The sequence below is a fragment of the Amblyraja radiata genome, chromosome 9 (genome assembly GCF_010909765.2).
Source record: "Amblyraja radiata isolate CabotCenter1 chromosome 9, sAmbRad1.1.pri, whole genome shotgun sequence".
NCBI lineage: Eukaryota > Metazoa > Chordata > Chondrichthyes > Rajiformes > Rajidae > Amblyraja > Amblyraja radiata.
The window spans coordinates 15,800,334-15,814,457 of NC_045964.1; the positions used below are offsets into that span (position 1 = coordinate 15,800,334).

Genomic DNA, 14,124 nt, shown 5'->3' on the forward strand with positions numbered 1-14,124 from the left:
CAATATAGTACATTTAATCAGTACCCTGTCTACCAGTCTATAACATCCCCCTTCCTCCGCAGTGCATTGTTGCTGCTTATGTAGTAGTACAGCAACCCACCAAGGCATCTCTGGTTGTACCTCCCAAACGTGACCTACGTAATTTAGGACACAGGCAACAGTTCCATGAGAAGAACGCCCACCTTCCAAGTTTCAAACCAGGTTATTTGAAATAGTTACACCTGTTCCTTCACTGTGTCTAACTCAGAGCCCTGGAATATGCTACCCTGACAAAACTGCAGGCATTCTTGCAGTGCACAAACTTCAGCCGTTCAAGAAGAAGGTAACTTTCCATCTACCTCTCAAAGACAGGTAGGGTGGACAATAACTATCAGCCTTGCCAGAAACTCCTAAGTCCCAATCATGTATAGATATCAGTTATAAAGTTATTTCGACTCAAACTGTGCCAAATGATTTACTTGCTAGTACACCTACAGGCACAAAGAGTATTTATACAAAATCCTCAAAAGTCACCAGCAACCTTAGTAAGATGCAAGGGAAAGGAGAAATGCCAAGTCATAGAGCTACAGGCTTGTGGAAAAATGTCCCCTATAATCCACCTCATCCATGCTGATCATTTTGCCCTTCCACTGTAATCCCATTTGCCCATTCTAGGTCCTTATTCTTCTGTGTCGTGCCTTTTCAAGTGTCTGCATAAATGTCTCTTAAAATGTAGTGATTACATCTGACTCAATTTGCTGCTCTGGTAGAGAGTTCTAGTTAGCAACCATACCCTCTGTTTAAAATAAGTGTTCTCCTCAAATTCCCATTAACCTTCCTCCTTCTCATTTTCAACCTCAGCCTTCTTGTTTTTGATACAACTATCATGGGAAAGATTCTGAATATCTACCCTGTTTACGTTTCTTATAATTGTATATAATTCTATCAGGTCACCCCGCAGCCTCCACACCAGGGATAACACACCCAGTCTAACCTATGTCTCCCCCTAACTGGGAGTCCTCCAATTCAGTAACATTCTTGTGAGTCTCCTCCACACTCTCTCCAGCATAACCACATCCTTCCTTTAGCATAGTAACCCAGAACTGCACGCAATAGTCCAAGTGTGATCTAGCCAGTGTTTTGTAAACATAGAAACATAGAAAATAGGTGCAGGAGTAGGCCATTCGGCCCTTCGAGCCTGCACCGCCATTCAATATGATCATGGCTGATCATCCAACTCAGTATCCTGTACCTGCCTTCTCTCCATACCCCCTGATCCCTTTAGCCACAAGGGCCACATCTAAATCCCTCTTAAATATAGCCAATGAATTGGCCTCAACTACCTTCTGTGGCAGAGAATTCCACAAGATTCACCATTCTCTGTGTAAAAAATGATTTTCTCATCTCGGTCCTAAAAGATTTCCCCCTTATCCTTAAACTGTGAGCCCTTGTAAACTTGAAATATAAAGTCCCAACTTTTGCACTCTGTGCTCCAACCTATAAAAGGCTGGCTTGCCATGACCCCTCTTCACTGCTTTATCTATCTGTGTCACCACTTTTATGGAACTTTCACCCCAAGGTCCAACTGTTCATCATTGTTCTTTTGCACACTATCATTTACTGCCTATGTCCTAGCCCTATTTAACTTTGCAAAATTCATCTTCTTGCCCTTGTCAGGATTAAATTCCATCGGCAATGCTCTGCCCAGCCTTCCATCTGAGCTGTATCCTGCTGTAGCCTTAAACAACATGTTGCTATCCACACAGCACCAACTTTCATGTCTTCCATAAATTTAGTAGCTACCTCCAGTTTAAATTCCGTTTGGAATATTTTTGGAGGACCAGGAAACCAAGAAGAACCTCCCTTATTTACATCCAAGTACATTAAAAATGTATAATTATTAAAACCATTACATTAAAAAATACATTTAAAAATATAAATATTTTAAAAATATATTAAAATAATAATTCAATATATATAAATCTCAAAAATGTGTCTGGGTTGTTTATGAAGACAGGATCTTTGCTTCTCTCTGATGGAAGGGCATAAATTAATGGCATTTCATTAACATTATGTACAAAGGGTGGCTTACATAGATTTGCAACATGGTTAAACATCGGTGCCATTCTTTCAAGAATAAACTCTTGAATGTAATCTACTTAGATGCCAAAGCTAAATGAGCAGAACTTTTAGATGCTTTCTTCATTAATTAGATGGTGCAGTGTTGTCACTGAGATAATTAAAATATAATCCTTGGCAAGAAGACTCAATGAATCAACAAAGTAGCAAGAGATATTTGTAACAGTAAATGCTTTGAGGTAAATTGTTCATTCAGAACGGAAAACACACAGAAAAACAGCCTTTACCAGCTCCATACTCAGTGACCATAATCATCTGTTTAACTACAATAAACATGGGACTATAATTATGTCCCTTATCCATGACTGCAACTATCTCTTTACTTAATCTATTCTGAGTAGCCGGTGCTTGCCAGCTCTAAACACCTCTCCACTCAGTTGCAGTAAATATTTCCCTACCCAATGTCTTTTCCCATGTCTCATTGCATTATAAGACACAGTGTCTGTTTTGAAAAGGGTGGCAATTGAGGGGGTTGGAATCAGGTTATCAGCATGATCTTATACCAGGTCCAAATGTGCTCCAGAGCCACTTAAGGAAAGAGTAGCGCAGGTGATACTAAGTTTGGAGGAGTGCCTAAATTGAGAAGAGAGGCAAAGAGGTTTAGGGAGAGATTCCTGGAATTTGGACCGACACAGCCAGAGGACTACAGACTTCCTCCAGGGTTACGGAAGAGGAGGAGATTACAAGGTGATATCATGGAACAACGTTCAAAATGTTTAGTTAATATTTTGCTATATTACCAATGCGCCAAGGAACCACATTGGGAAATAGAGATGTCTGGCTCAAAATTCTATTGCTTGCTAATAAATGGGCTTGGCAGCAGACACCAATGTTGCTCTCTCTCTCATTCTGCAAAATCCAGTTGTTCGGACATCAGGGACAGCAGAATTGTTGTTGCTTGCTATTGGCATTAAAAAATTGACACTGGGAACTCTGCCCAGAGAGCAAGAGTGGATGGTTATTGTCTGTAGGCCCAAAAGCAGTGGCTGGGGCAGGTATAGTGGGAAAGGGAAGGTGGTGGGAGAGGATGTGAAGTGGGCATTGGGGCCTGACCACTCGGTTGGATGGTAGGGAGTTGGTAATAACTAAATAGTGAATTACTTGGTTATAGAGAGGAGTATTAGGCAAAACTGACAATTATGTTTAGGATGGTGGAGTGTTTGATTTGCAAATCCAGCAATAATGTTTGGACGGGAATAGGAATAGGTAGGAATCAGGATATCGGCAATGGTGTTGAAGATGGCGGGGTAGGTACTAAAGTAATTGTGGGGCGACAAGCTTGTGGTGTTGGATTGGGCAGCTCGAGTTATGATAGTGAGTGGAAGGAAGTTGCAGTGTAGAGTCGATGTGTATTTCAGTGCCCCAGTCTGGCAGGTTTCCCACTCTAAAACTGTGCTGCAAACACATAGTTGTACTGAATGTGCCCGAGGATGTGTTCACACAGAATCCAGAATCTAATTTCCTCTGCATTCCTGCAAGAAGGCTTTTTGACTGGCAGTGGACATCCTTTATGCCCCAGGTTAGATTTAGCTCTTAGGTCTAATGGAATCAAGGGATAAGGGAAAAAAGCCAAAATGGGGTACTGATTTTAGATGATCAGCCATGATCATATTGAATGGTGGTGCTGGCTCGAAGGGCCAAATGGCCTACTCCTGCACCTATTTTCTATGTTAAAGCCGAGATCTGATCATTTCCAGGTTCTTGATAATATGTTCATTTTTCAGAGCTGGGATTCGCTGGCGAAGCCAACATTTATTTTCTACCTTTAATTGCCATTTATTTCCTATCTTTAATTGCTGAGCATTTTCCAAGGGCAAATAACACCAACCACATTGGTGGGTCTAGAATTGCCTTCAGATCAAACCAGGTAAGTTCGGCAGATTTCTTCCCAGTAATTAACCAGATGGATTCCTGCGTTTTCTTTATTAAGACAAGCTAGTGTATGTGTTGTTTTTCCAATTCCAATTCAAAAATAAAAATTGATTTAAATTCTATTAAATTCTAGTAAAAGAAGTAATACATATTACCATTCTATAACAAATAGTGAGCAAAATGTTTTGTTTAACCCAATATCAGAGTTCCTACTGTTGCTTTGCAGTTGCCTCGACACAGTTGGCAGGTCTTGCTGAGGCAGTGTGATGGAGTAAGTCATTCTGAGAGCAAAGTGCCAGGTAGGATCCCAAAGTGATCCATTCGGAGCTCAGGCAGTATCTTGCAGCATAAGCTTTGGTTTCAGTTGCTCAGATCTCATGCCAGTCTATAACCTTACAAAAGGAACTTTTGAGGCAGTTTGTGCTAGGAGGATACAGAAGGTTTCTAACCTGACATGGCTTTTGCTTCATGTTCAAACTGTATAAATCAGCCCTGTATTCCCTGGGGAATCGGCGATTGAAAGGAATCATTAAAGTGATTATAAATTCTTAAGGGGTTGGACAGGCTAGATGCAGGAAGATTGTTCCCGATGTTGGGGAAGTCCAGAACAAGAGGTCACAGTTTAAGGATAAGGGGGAAATCTTTTAGGACCGAGATGAGAAAATCATTTTTTACACAGAGAGTGGTGAATATGTGGAATTCTCTGCCACAGAAGGTAGTTGAGGCCAGTTCATTGGCTATATTTAAGAGGGAGTTAGATGTGGCCCTTGTGGCTAAAGGGATCATGGGGTATGGAGAGAAGGCAGGTACAGGATACTGAGTTGGATGATCAGCCATGATCATATTGAATGGCGGTGCAGGCTCGAAGGGCCGAATGGCCTACTCCTGCACCTATTTTCTATGTTTCTATGTCTCTAAATGTTTTTTTTTTAATGCACTAATGTATATAGAGAAACTGCTTCATCTGTCGAGGGAGCTGGGAGTGAGGGGATTGAAACCAAAACCATTCAAAAACACAACTGGCCAGCAGTTTTTAACATTAAGGACAGTACAATAGTAAAATTCTTCCCCCTGAAGCCAAGAGGTCTGACTAATGTAGGAGATTTGCACCTTATGGTTAATGGATGTTGCTGGTAAGAGAATCAAAGGCATGTGATTGGAATTGAGGTACAAGTTAGCAAGGAACAAGTTGTTTCTTCACCTCCTGCCCTCATCACGCCTAAAATAAACCTGAATGTGCACTGTAAGAGCAGAATTGGTACTCATCTATGCAGCACAAATGTTGTTCAATGTGGACACAATAGACCAAATGGCCAAGTTCTGTACTGTAAGTTTCTATTATTTTATGAGTTGTCTTCTTTTGTGTGGTTGGAGAAAGCAAAGGGAGAAAATGTGCTTAGTAAAGTTGCAAAATTTGACACATCTAATTTGACACATCCATTTAGATTCAAGGAAGAATTTGCTGTCAGGGGGACTGTAGGGGGACTGTAGGGGACTGCCTTTTCCAATGTCTCCGTGTTATCAGACTAAATAGACCTGGGCCCCCTGGTGGGGTAAAGGTGCCTCAGTGGTTGTTGCAGTTCTATTCACTGCCTCCTTGTGAAGTGTTCCTCGTTGGCCAAGTCAAGCTGAACTTTCCGATTAATCCCTGTCCTTGTCACTTTCAGCAGGGAAAGCTGTCAGGACCGATGAAGTTAATTAATGACAGGACCAATGATGGGACACATAGTTAACCCACAAATATGTGGACGATGGGACAGTATTTAACTGAGTGCTCAGGCAACTCGAATGGTGACTGTGGCATTAACACAAACTCAGAAACTGTAGGTCTCATTAATGTACCAGAGGCATGACCCATCCAAATTCATGAGATGGAGTCCTGATAGACTCTCTGCTTAACTCAGCCTAGTATATGGTGGAAGAACCCAGCAACGGAACAATGCTTACGATATTTCATCCCAATTCCAGGTGTGACAAATGTGTTTGATGCCTGTTGCTCTGTACAAGGGTGGTGTCTCTATGGGGTTGCCATGTTCTCCATGTGGCTGTGGGAGTATCATCCGAGTTCTCTCACAATCCAAAGACCTGCTTATTAATTGACCACTGTGAATTCCTACGGCGAAGATGGGGGGCAGGAGAACCAAGGGATATGGACAGGCAACAAAAGAGAGATCATGTGTTGGGACTGATTGTAATCCACTGAGAGTCAGCATAGGCTTGATGAGCTGAATGTCTTCCTTCTACATCATTAGAAAAAAAACTACAGGAGTAATTATTGTCTAAAATGCTCCCCGCAACCAGGAGACTGGAAGGTTGTGCAGTGTAAAACTCAGAACTCACCAATTTCTGTTGCATCTCTTGAGTTAGATCATATGAAATAGGAACAGAATTAGGCCATTCGGCCCATCAACTCTACTCTGCCATTCAAGCATGGCTGATCTATCTCTCCCTCCTAACCCCATTCTCCTGCCTTCTCCCGATAACCTGTGTCACCCGTACTAATCAAGAATATATCTATCTCTGCCTTAAATATATCCACTGGCTTTGCGTCCACAGCCTTATGTTGCAAAGAATTCTACAGATTCACCATCTTCTGACTAAAGAAATTCCTCCTCATCTCCTTCCTAAAAGAATGTCCTTTAATTCTGAGGCAATGACCTCTAGTCCTAGACTGCGTTGCAGGCAGTGAGTTTCTCTCCTGTTTCCTACCAACCTGCTCTCTCTGGCATTCATTCCATATCTCCATACATGGAGCTGCTACCCCTACATCAAGTGGAAGCAAAGAAGCGTTAGTTTGAAAGGTTTCATAAGAAATTTTATAGGTTTCTATTGGAAATGACATTTTTTAAATAGAGACAAGAAGTTTGACTATTGATTAAATTGGGCCTATACTCTCAAGAATTTAGAGGAAGAATTTAGAGGAAGAAAGGTGATCTCAAGGTAAGATACTCTTACAGGGCTGGACAGGTATTCAAAATAAAATGTGATCGCTTTTTGCATGTTGAGGTCATGGAAGGATATAGGTTTAGTGCAGAAAACAAGGGGTAAAGAATCAGTTATGACCTTATTGAAAGGGAAGGCAGGAATGAAGTACCAACTGTCCTTTCCCTGCTTATATAACTTTTGTTCTTATATTTCTAAACCGTTTCTATTTATCGAGATATCCATTTGCCAAAATCATAGTCGTCGCCCCAAAAAAATCTAAATTTTAATACTGAACATTTGGAAAAAGAATTGAGGAGAAAGGCTTGCATTTTTACAGTGCTATTCACAAACTCAGACGAACTCTTGAAGCACATTTGAAGTATGTTCACAGCTTGCTGTGAAGAGAATGCAACATACAAGGACTCCACAAGCTGCAAAGTAAAGCCCCTGTCCCACTTAGGAAACCTCAGGAGACCTTGCGCCCCACCCAAGGTTTCCGTGAGGTTCCCGGAGGTTTTTGTCACTCTCCCTAATGGTCGAAAGTGGTTTCCGCGTAGTCGAGCTTCTTCTATGTTCCGGCGATTATTTCAGATCGAGAAAAGTTGTTTTGTCTTACAATAAAAGCCTCCCAGGTTTAAAAAAAAAAATCATTCTGAACCGTGAGAGCAGGGAAGGAACAAGTTAGGTGGATGTTACTAAAAGTACATCTACTGCTGTCAGCAGCAGCCCTTTTGCTTCATCAGCCTTTCAAGAAAGGCAGAAAGCACAAGGGTGAAGAGGAAGCAGAAGAAGAGGTGTCAGTGGGTGAAGCCCTTCTTGCAAAGAAGATTGATGCTTGGACAGCATGATAACCTGATGAATGTGGTGCAAGAGGAGGATTTGTCACCATTTAAAAACTTTCTACGAATCACACCTGAGCTGTTTAATGAGCTGAAGGAAACTGTGGGTCCTCTGCTGGAAAAAAAGGAGACCTGTTTGAGGACTGCGCCTAGCCATCACACTCCGCTATGTGGCATCAGGGGACTCTTCCAATCATTTGGTGTTCTGGGGCAGTCGATTACATTATCCCCATATACGTCAATGATTGCCTCACAGGTCTCTCGTACAATCTTACTGATAGTGTTGTGGGCTACAAGAAAGTTGTAGCTGAGGCTCTTGTAAGAGTCCCCTGATGCCAAATAGCGGAGTGTGGTGGCTAGGCATAGTCCTGGTTCCAGTGGCTTCCTCATATAGGGGTCTCCTTTTTTTCCAGCAGGGGACCACAGTTTCCTTCAGCTCATTAAACAGCTCAGGTGTGATTCGTAGAAAGTTTTTAAATGCAGACAAATCCTCCTCTTGCAGCACATTCATCAGGTTATCATACTGTCCAAGCACCAATCTTCTTTGCAAGAAGGGCTTCACCCACTGACACCTCTTCTTCTGCTTCCTCTTCACCCTTGTGCTTTCCCTTCTGCCTTTCTTAGTTTAAATCTTTTTATTTGAATTTTGAATTTAACAGCAATTTGCATACATACAATGATAACAGACAGTGATAATCAGGACATAATTGCACAACAGTATGTAAACGACCCTCAAAACCCTTACCCTTACCCTTACCCACCCTCGCCACCCGGGGACAAACAACACTCACATACGTACACATCCACACAAATACGATAAAAAATAAATAAATAAAAAAAATAAAAAATAAGAAAAAAATAAAAATAAAAAATAAAAAATAAATTTTAAAAAATTTTAAAAATTGTGGGGAGGGGGGGGAGAGGGGTTGAGGGGATAGCAGCTGCAATAAGACAGAGCTGTGATAGAGGGCACTCAGTCCTCTTCCGAGTCCGGAAACAAGTTAAGAGAGTTAACAAGTTCCATGTATCTAGGAATGTCTTGGTAGAGCCTTTGAGAGAGAACCTAAGTTTTTCAAGCTTTAAGTTGTAGAGCACCTCCTTGATCCAGCGGGCGTGTGTCGGGGGACAGGTAAGTCTCCAGTTAAGCAAAATCCGTCTCCGGGCTAACAGGGTTGTAAAAGCCAGGACCCGCTTCAATGCAACAGAGAGGTTGGTGTTGGGGGGAATACCAAAAATAGCTGACAGTGGGTTTGGAGGAATAGTCTGGCCATAGGCTCTGCTTAGCACGTCGAAAGCACTCCTCCAAAAGGTTGCTAGCTTAGGGCAAGACCAAAACATATGACTATGGTTGGCAGGGGATTGATTGCATCTGTTGCAGGTGTCTTTAACAGCGGGGTATATTCTAGATAATCTTGCGTTTGTGTAGTGGACTTTGTGAAGGACTTTGCATTGGATTAGGCCATGACGGGCACATATGGAGGAAGAATGGATCAAATCCAAGGCAGAGTCCCATTGCTGGTCTGTTAGTTTCGTATTCAGCTCGCCCTCCCACGCAGCTTTTAATGAGGTACAAGGTTTCAATATAACCGACCCTAACAAGTTGTACAAAAAAGAGATGCATTTCTTCCGGTTGGGATCTAGAGCTAGGATGGAATCGGTCAGGGTTTCAGGGGGACGATTTGGGAAATGGGGAATATCTTCTTCACAAAATTCCTAATCTGGAAAAAACGAAAAAGGTGGGAGTTTGGGAGGCTATAGTTGTACGAAAGCTCCGCAAAAGACGAAAAAATGCCATCCTTGTATAGGTTTTTGATACTACTGATGCCATTACTATGCCAGGTTTTGAATGCGGAGTCTGTACTTGAAGGATTAAAGATGTGATTTTTAAGCAGTGGGGTCAAGATGGAAGGGGCTTGTAAACCGAAGTTTTTCCTAAATTGACTCCATATCTTGAGCGAGAGGGACGCAATTGGGCCTGCACCCGCAGATGTTATAGAAAGGGGGAGTTGAGAGCATAGGACAGACCGCAACGGGAGATGTGAACTCGTCTTTTCCATGTGTACCCAGGTCGGTAGGTGGTCGCAATCATCATTCATCCAGTACAGGATTTTTTGCAAGTTAGCAGCCCAGTAATATCGCCTAAAGTCAGGAAGTGTCAAACCGCCGTCACTCTTAGGAGACTGTAGTAGCGTCTTTCGAATTCTGGCCGGTTTGCAACCCCATAAAAATTTAGATATTCTCCTTTCTAATTTATCAAAAAAAGATTTAGTGATAAATATAGGAACATGCTGGAAAAGGTACAGGAATTTGGGTAGGACGACCATCTTGACCAGATTTATCCGGGCCGCGAGGGATAACGGTAAGACTGACCAGCGGTCAAAGTCTCTTTCAGCTTTCTCAACCAGAGGCAGGAAGTTTGTGCGGAACATATCAAATATAGGTATTGTGATAAAAACGCCGAGGTAGCGAAATCCGTCCTCCGCCCATTTGAATGAGGTTAAAGAGCGAGGGAGCTGCTTAGCCGATGAGTTAATCGGTAATAGCTCACTCTTTTGGTAGTTAAGTTTATAACCAGAGTACACCCCAAACCGTTCTAAAATATTCATAATCACAGGGAGAGAGCTGACTGGATTCGAGATGTACAGGAGCAGGTCATCCGCATACAATGAGACTTTATGAATTGTGTCAAACCGTGTAATACCTTTAAAGCCCTTCTCTGAGCGTAACCAGACCGTCAAGGGTTCTATCGCGACAGCAAACAGGAGTGGTGATAACGGGCAACCCTGTCTGGTACCTCTCCGAAGGGGGAAGTGGGGCGACAGTGTGCCGTTTGTTTGTACTGAGGCCACCGGGACCGAGTATAATAGACTGACCCAATGAATGAAACTATTGCCGAGGCCAAACCTGTCCATCGCCTCGTATAGGTACTTCCACTCGACCCTGTCGAAAGCTTTTTCGGCGTCGAGGGAGACCACTATCTCCGGGGTCTCACTACTCGGTGAGTGGATGATGTTAAGGAGACGCCTAGTATTGTGGGAGGACTGTCGGCCTGGCATAAACCCTGTTTGATCTAATGAGATAATAAAGGGCATCACTTGTTGAAGACGGAGCGCAAGGGCTTTAGAGAGGATTTTGAGGTCCACATTCAAGAGTGAAATTGGTCTATAGCTACTACAAAGCAGGGGATCTTTCTCCTTTTTAAGAATTAGGGAGATAGTAGCCCACGACAAGGTGGGCGGTAGGCGACGATGTAAAAACGCCTCATTGTACATATCTCTCAGGACTGGTGCGAGGAGAGCAGAGAAAAAGCTTTGTAATATTCTACAGTGAAGCCGTCAGGGCCGGGCGACTTTCCGCTTTGCAGCGATGTGATGGCTGCTTGGACCTCAGTGACAGTTATGGGACCACCCAAGACTCTCGTGGCTTCATCGTCAATTCGGGGAAACGTCATACTACGGAACATGTCATCTGCAGTGGGAGGACAATTGGAAGCATATAGCTCAGCGTAAAATTTAGCAAATGCTTCATTAATTCTAAGAGGATCGGTATGAATCTCCCCTAAGCTGGATCTAATGGCTGGAATTAGCCGTGAAGTCGCCTCGGTTCTGGCCTGACGGGCCAAAAGCTTCCCAGCTTTATCCCCAGATTCAAAAAAGTGTTGCCTAGATTTAAGCAGTCGTAACTTGGCTTTATTGGTAGACATGAGGTCAAAGTCTATTTGTAACCTAAAGCGTTCTTTATAAAAATTAGGGTCTGGGTCAGATGCGTATTTATCATCAATGTCCTTTATTTTTCGTAACAGGTCTGCCATTTGGGACGTCTCGGCTCTTTTCAGGTTGGAGACAAAAGAGATAAGTTGGCCCCTAATATAAGCTTTTGAAGCTTCCCAGAGTATACCTCTTTCTACGTCCGGCGAGTCATTCAGCTCAAAATATAAAGTGATTTGAGAGTGCAGGAATTGCTTGTAGTGAGCCTCTGCTAGTAATGATTTGAAAGGCTGATGAAGCAAAAGGGCTGCTGCTGACAGCAGTAGATGTACTTTTGTAACATCCACCTAACTTGTTCCTTCCCTGCTCTCATGGTTCAGAATGATTTTTTTTTTAAACCTGGGAGGCTTTTATTGTAAGACAAAACAAATTTTCTCTGCTAAAAGAACTCTGCAACTATGATTGAGCACGCCCAGGAGTGACAGAGGTCACATGCTTATGTTAATATTAACATTTTTTTCACCATGTTTTATTCCACCAGGGAGGTCTTACCTTCCACTGCCTGCAACCTCCGTAACCACCTTCAACTAGCATCGCAACCGGCTTCGACAAAAAAATTACCGATTTTTAAAACGGCGACCTATTTTTAGTGGAGGCCGGTTTTGAATTTTTTGAAATAATCGCCGGAACATAGAAGAAGCTTTGACTGCGCGGAAACCACTTTCGACCATTAGGGAGACTGACAAAAACCTCTGCGAACCTCACGGAGAGCTTGGGTGGGGCGCAAGGTCTCCAGAGGCTTCCGTTCAGGTTTCCTAAGTGGGACAGGGGCTTTACAATAACTGGTCTGCCCAGGGTTTCCTTTCTCCTGCGATGTTGGTTGACAACGTGGGATTAACCTGCAATATTCCAAATCAGTGGCACTGCCGCCGAATGGCTGATGAGCTCATCCACCAAGCCGCCGGACTCATAAGGAAGTGGTTTCTCAAGATTACAGCTCTTAAGTATTCAGGGATCTGTTGTTGTTTGTGTTGAAAGAGAGAACAAAAGGAAGGATCTGTAATGTACACACCACCCATTACAACCCTTGGGACAGCCAAGATCGCTTGCAGCCAGTCAAATATTTTTGGAGTTACTGCTGTAATTCAGAAAACCTAGGGCATTAAAGGTGGATGCAAGCCCGGGACAGCTGCACAGGCCTTGCAAACTGCAACCTCAGCTTAGTGCGCGGATCTGTACATGTCGATGCATCGCCTGTATGAAGGTGTGTCAACCTGTCGGCCTGCCTGAGTTGTAGAAACAAGGAACGGCAGATGCTGCTTTACATATAAGGACATAAGGTGCTGGAGTAGCTCAGGAAAAGTCAGGCAACATCTCTGGAGAACATGGACAGGTGACGTTTCGGGCTGGGAGCCTTGTTTAGGCTGATTAAAGAGAAGGGGGGAAGAAAGCTAGGAGACAGGAGAGGAGACAAGAGTCTCCGCTGTCCTAGCTCCCCCCCCCTTGCTTCTGAATAAGGGTCCCAACCCGAAATGTCGTCTGTCCATGATCTCTGCAGTTGCTGCTTGACCCATTGAGTTGCTCCAGCATTTTGTGTCCTCTCAGTCTTTATAAACTGCATGGTGTGTCTGGTACAAGACCGGAATGTAGGTCAGCCCCTGACTGATTGTTCTCTTGGTCCCATGGCAGTTTACTATCGCAAGAACAACAGGTTGGCAGCAGTGAGGGTGAAGCTGCAGAGTTCAGAGTACAAGCTGAGCAAGATCAGGACTTCGACCATCATGACGGATTACAACCCGAATTACTGCTTCGCTGGAAAGGTGGCCTCACTCAACGAGCTCAGGGAGGTTCCCAGAAGAAACATCTCCTTGCTGAGGTGGGTGAAACCAGGGTTGCCAAGAATCAACGACTCCTCCAGCACCATAAGTTATTCAACCCATTCTGGTGGCACAGTGGCGCAGCTGGTAAAGCTACTGCCTCACAGCCCCAGAGACCTGGGTTCGATTGTGATCTCGGGGTGCTGTCTGTGTGGAGTCTGCATGTTCTCCTCATGACTGCGTGGGTTTCCTCTGGGTGCTCCAGTTTCCTCCCACATTCCCAAAACAGGTGGGTTTGTAGGTTAGTTGGCCCCTGTAAATTGCCTCTAGTGTGAAGGGAGTGGATGGGATAGTTGGATAACATAGAGCTAGTATGAATGGGTGATCGATGTTCAGAATGGGCTCAGTGTTATGCGGCCTGTTTCCATGCTATTATCTCCAAACTAAATTATGCTACATCGAGTGTGCTTTCCCCATAGTCTCTCTATATTTATTTTTATTCCTGCTGGAAGTTACTGAAGCTGCATCCTCTAATCACTGAGGCAGAGCACCACATATCACAGTAACTTGCCTTCCACCTCACCCAAATCCAATGCAAAATACCTTAAATATTTGACCACAAATTATCAAATTACCTGCTAGCAAAAACAGTTTCTCCCTTTTCACTCAATCAAAAGACGTCCCAGATTTAACCCCATCTCATCTGCTGAGAAAACAATACCAGAACGTTATTAGATGTCCCGAATAATTTTATACTAAATTTACAAACTATTTCAAGCAAAATTAAATGCATGCATAGATAAAAAAAAATGCAAAGATTGAAATTACAGTCTATGTTACTGCAGT

General features: G+C 43.3%; 1 protein-coding gene across 4 annotated transcripts in view; it reads left to right on the top strand.

Annotated features, from left to right (window-relative positions):
- ltk (leukocyte receptor tyrosine kinase) overlaps positions 1-14,124 on the top strand; it is a 168,450-nt gene that overhangs the window by 128,781 nt on the left and 25,545 nt on the right. For all 4 annotated transcript variants that reach the window (XM_033026776.1, XM_033026773.1, XM_033026778.1 and 1 more), the window contains one exon: positions 13,151-13,337. In XM_033026776.1, coding sequence (XP_032882667.1) covers positions 13,151-13,337 — 187 coding nt within the window. The remainder of the gene's footprint in view (positions 1-13,150; positions 13,338-14,124) is intronic.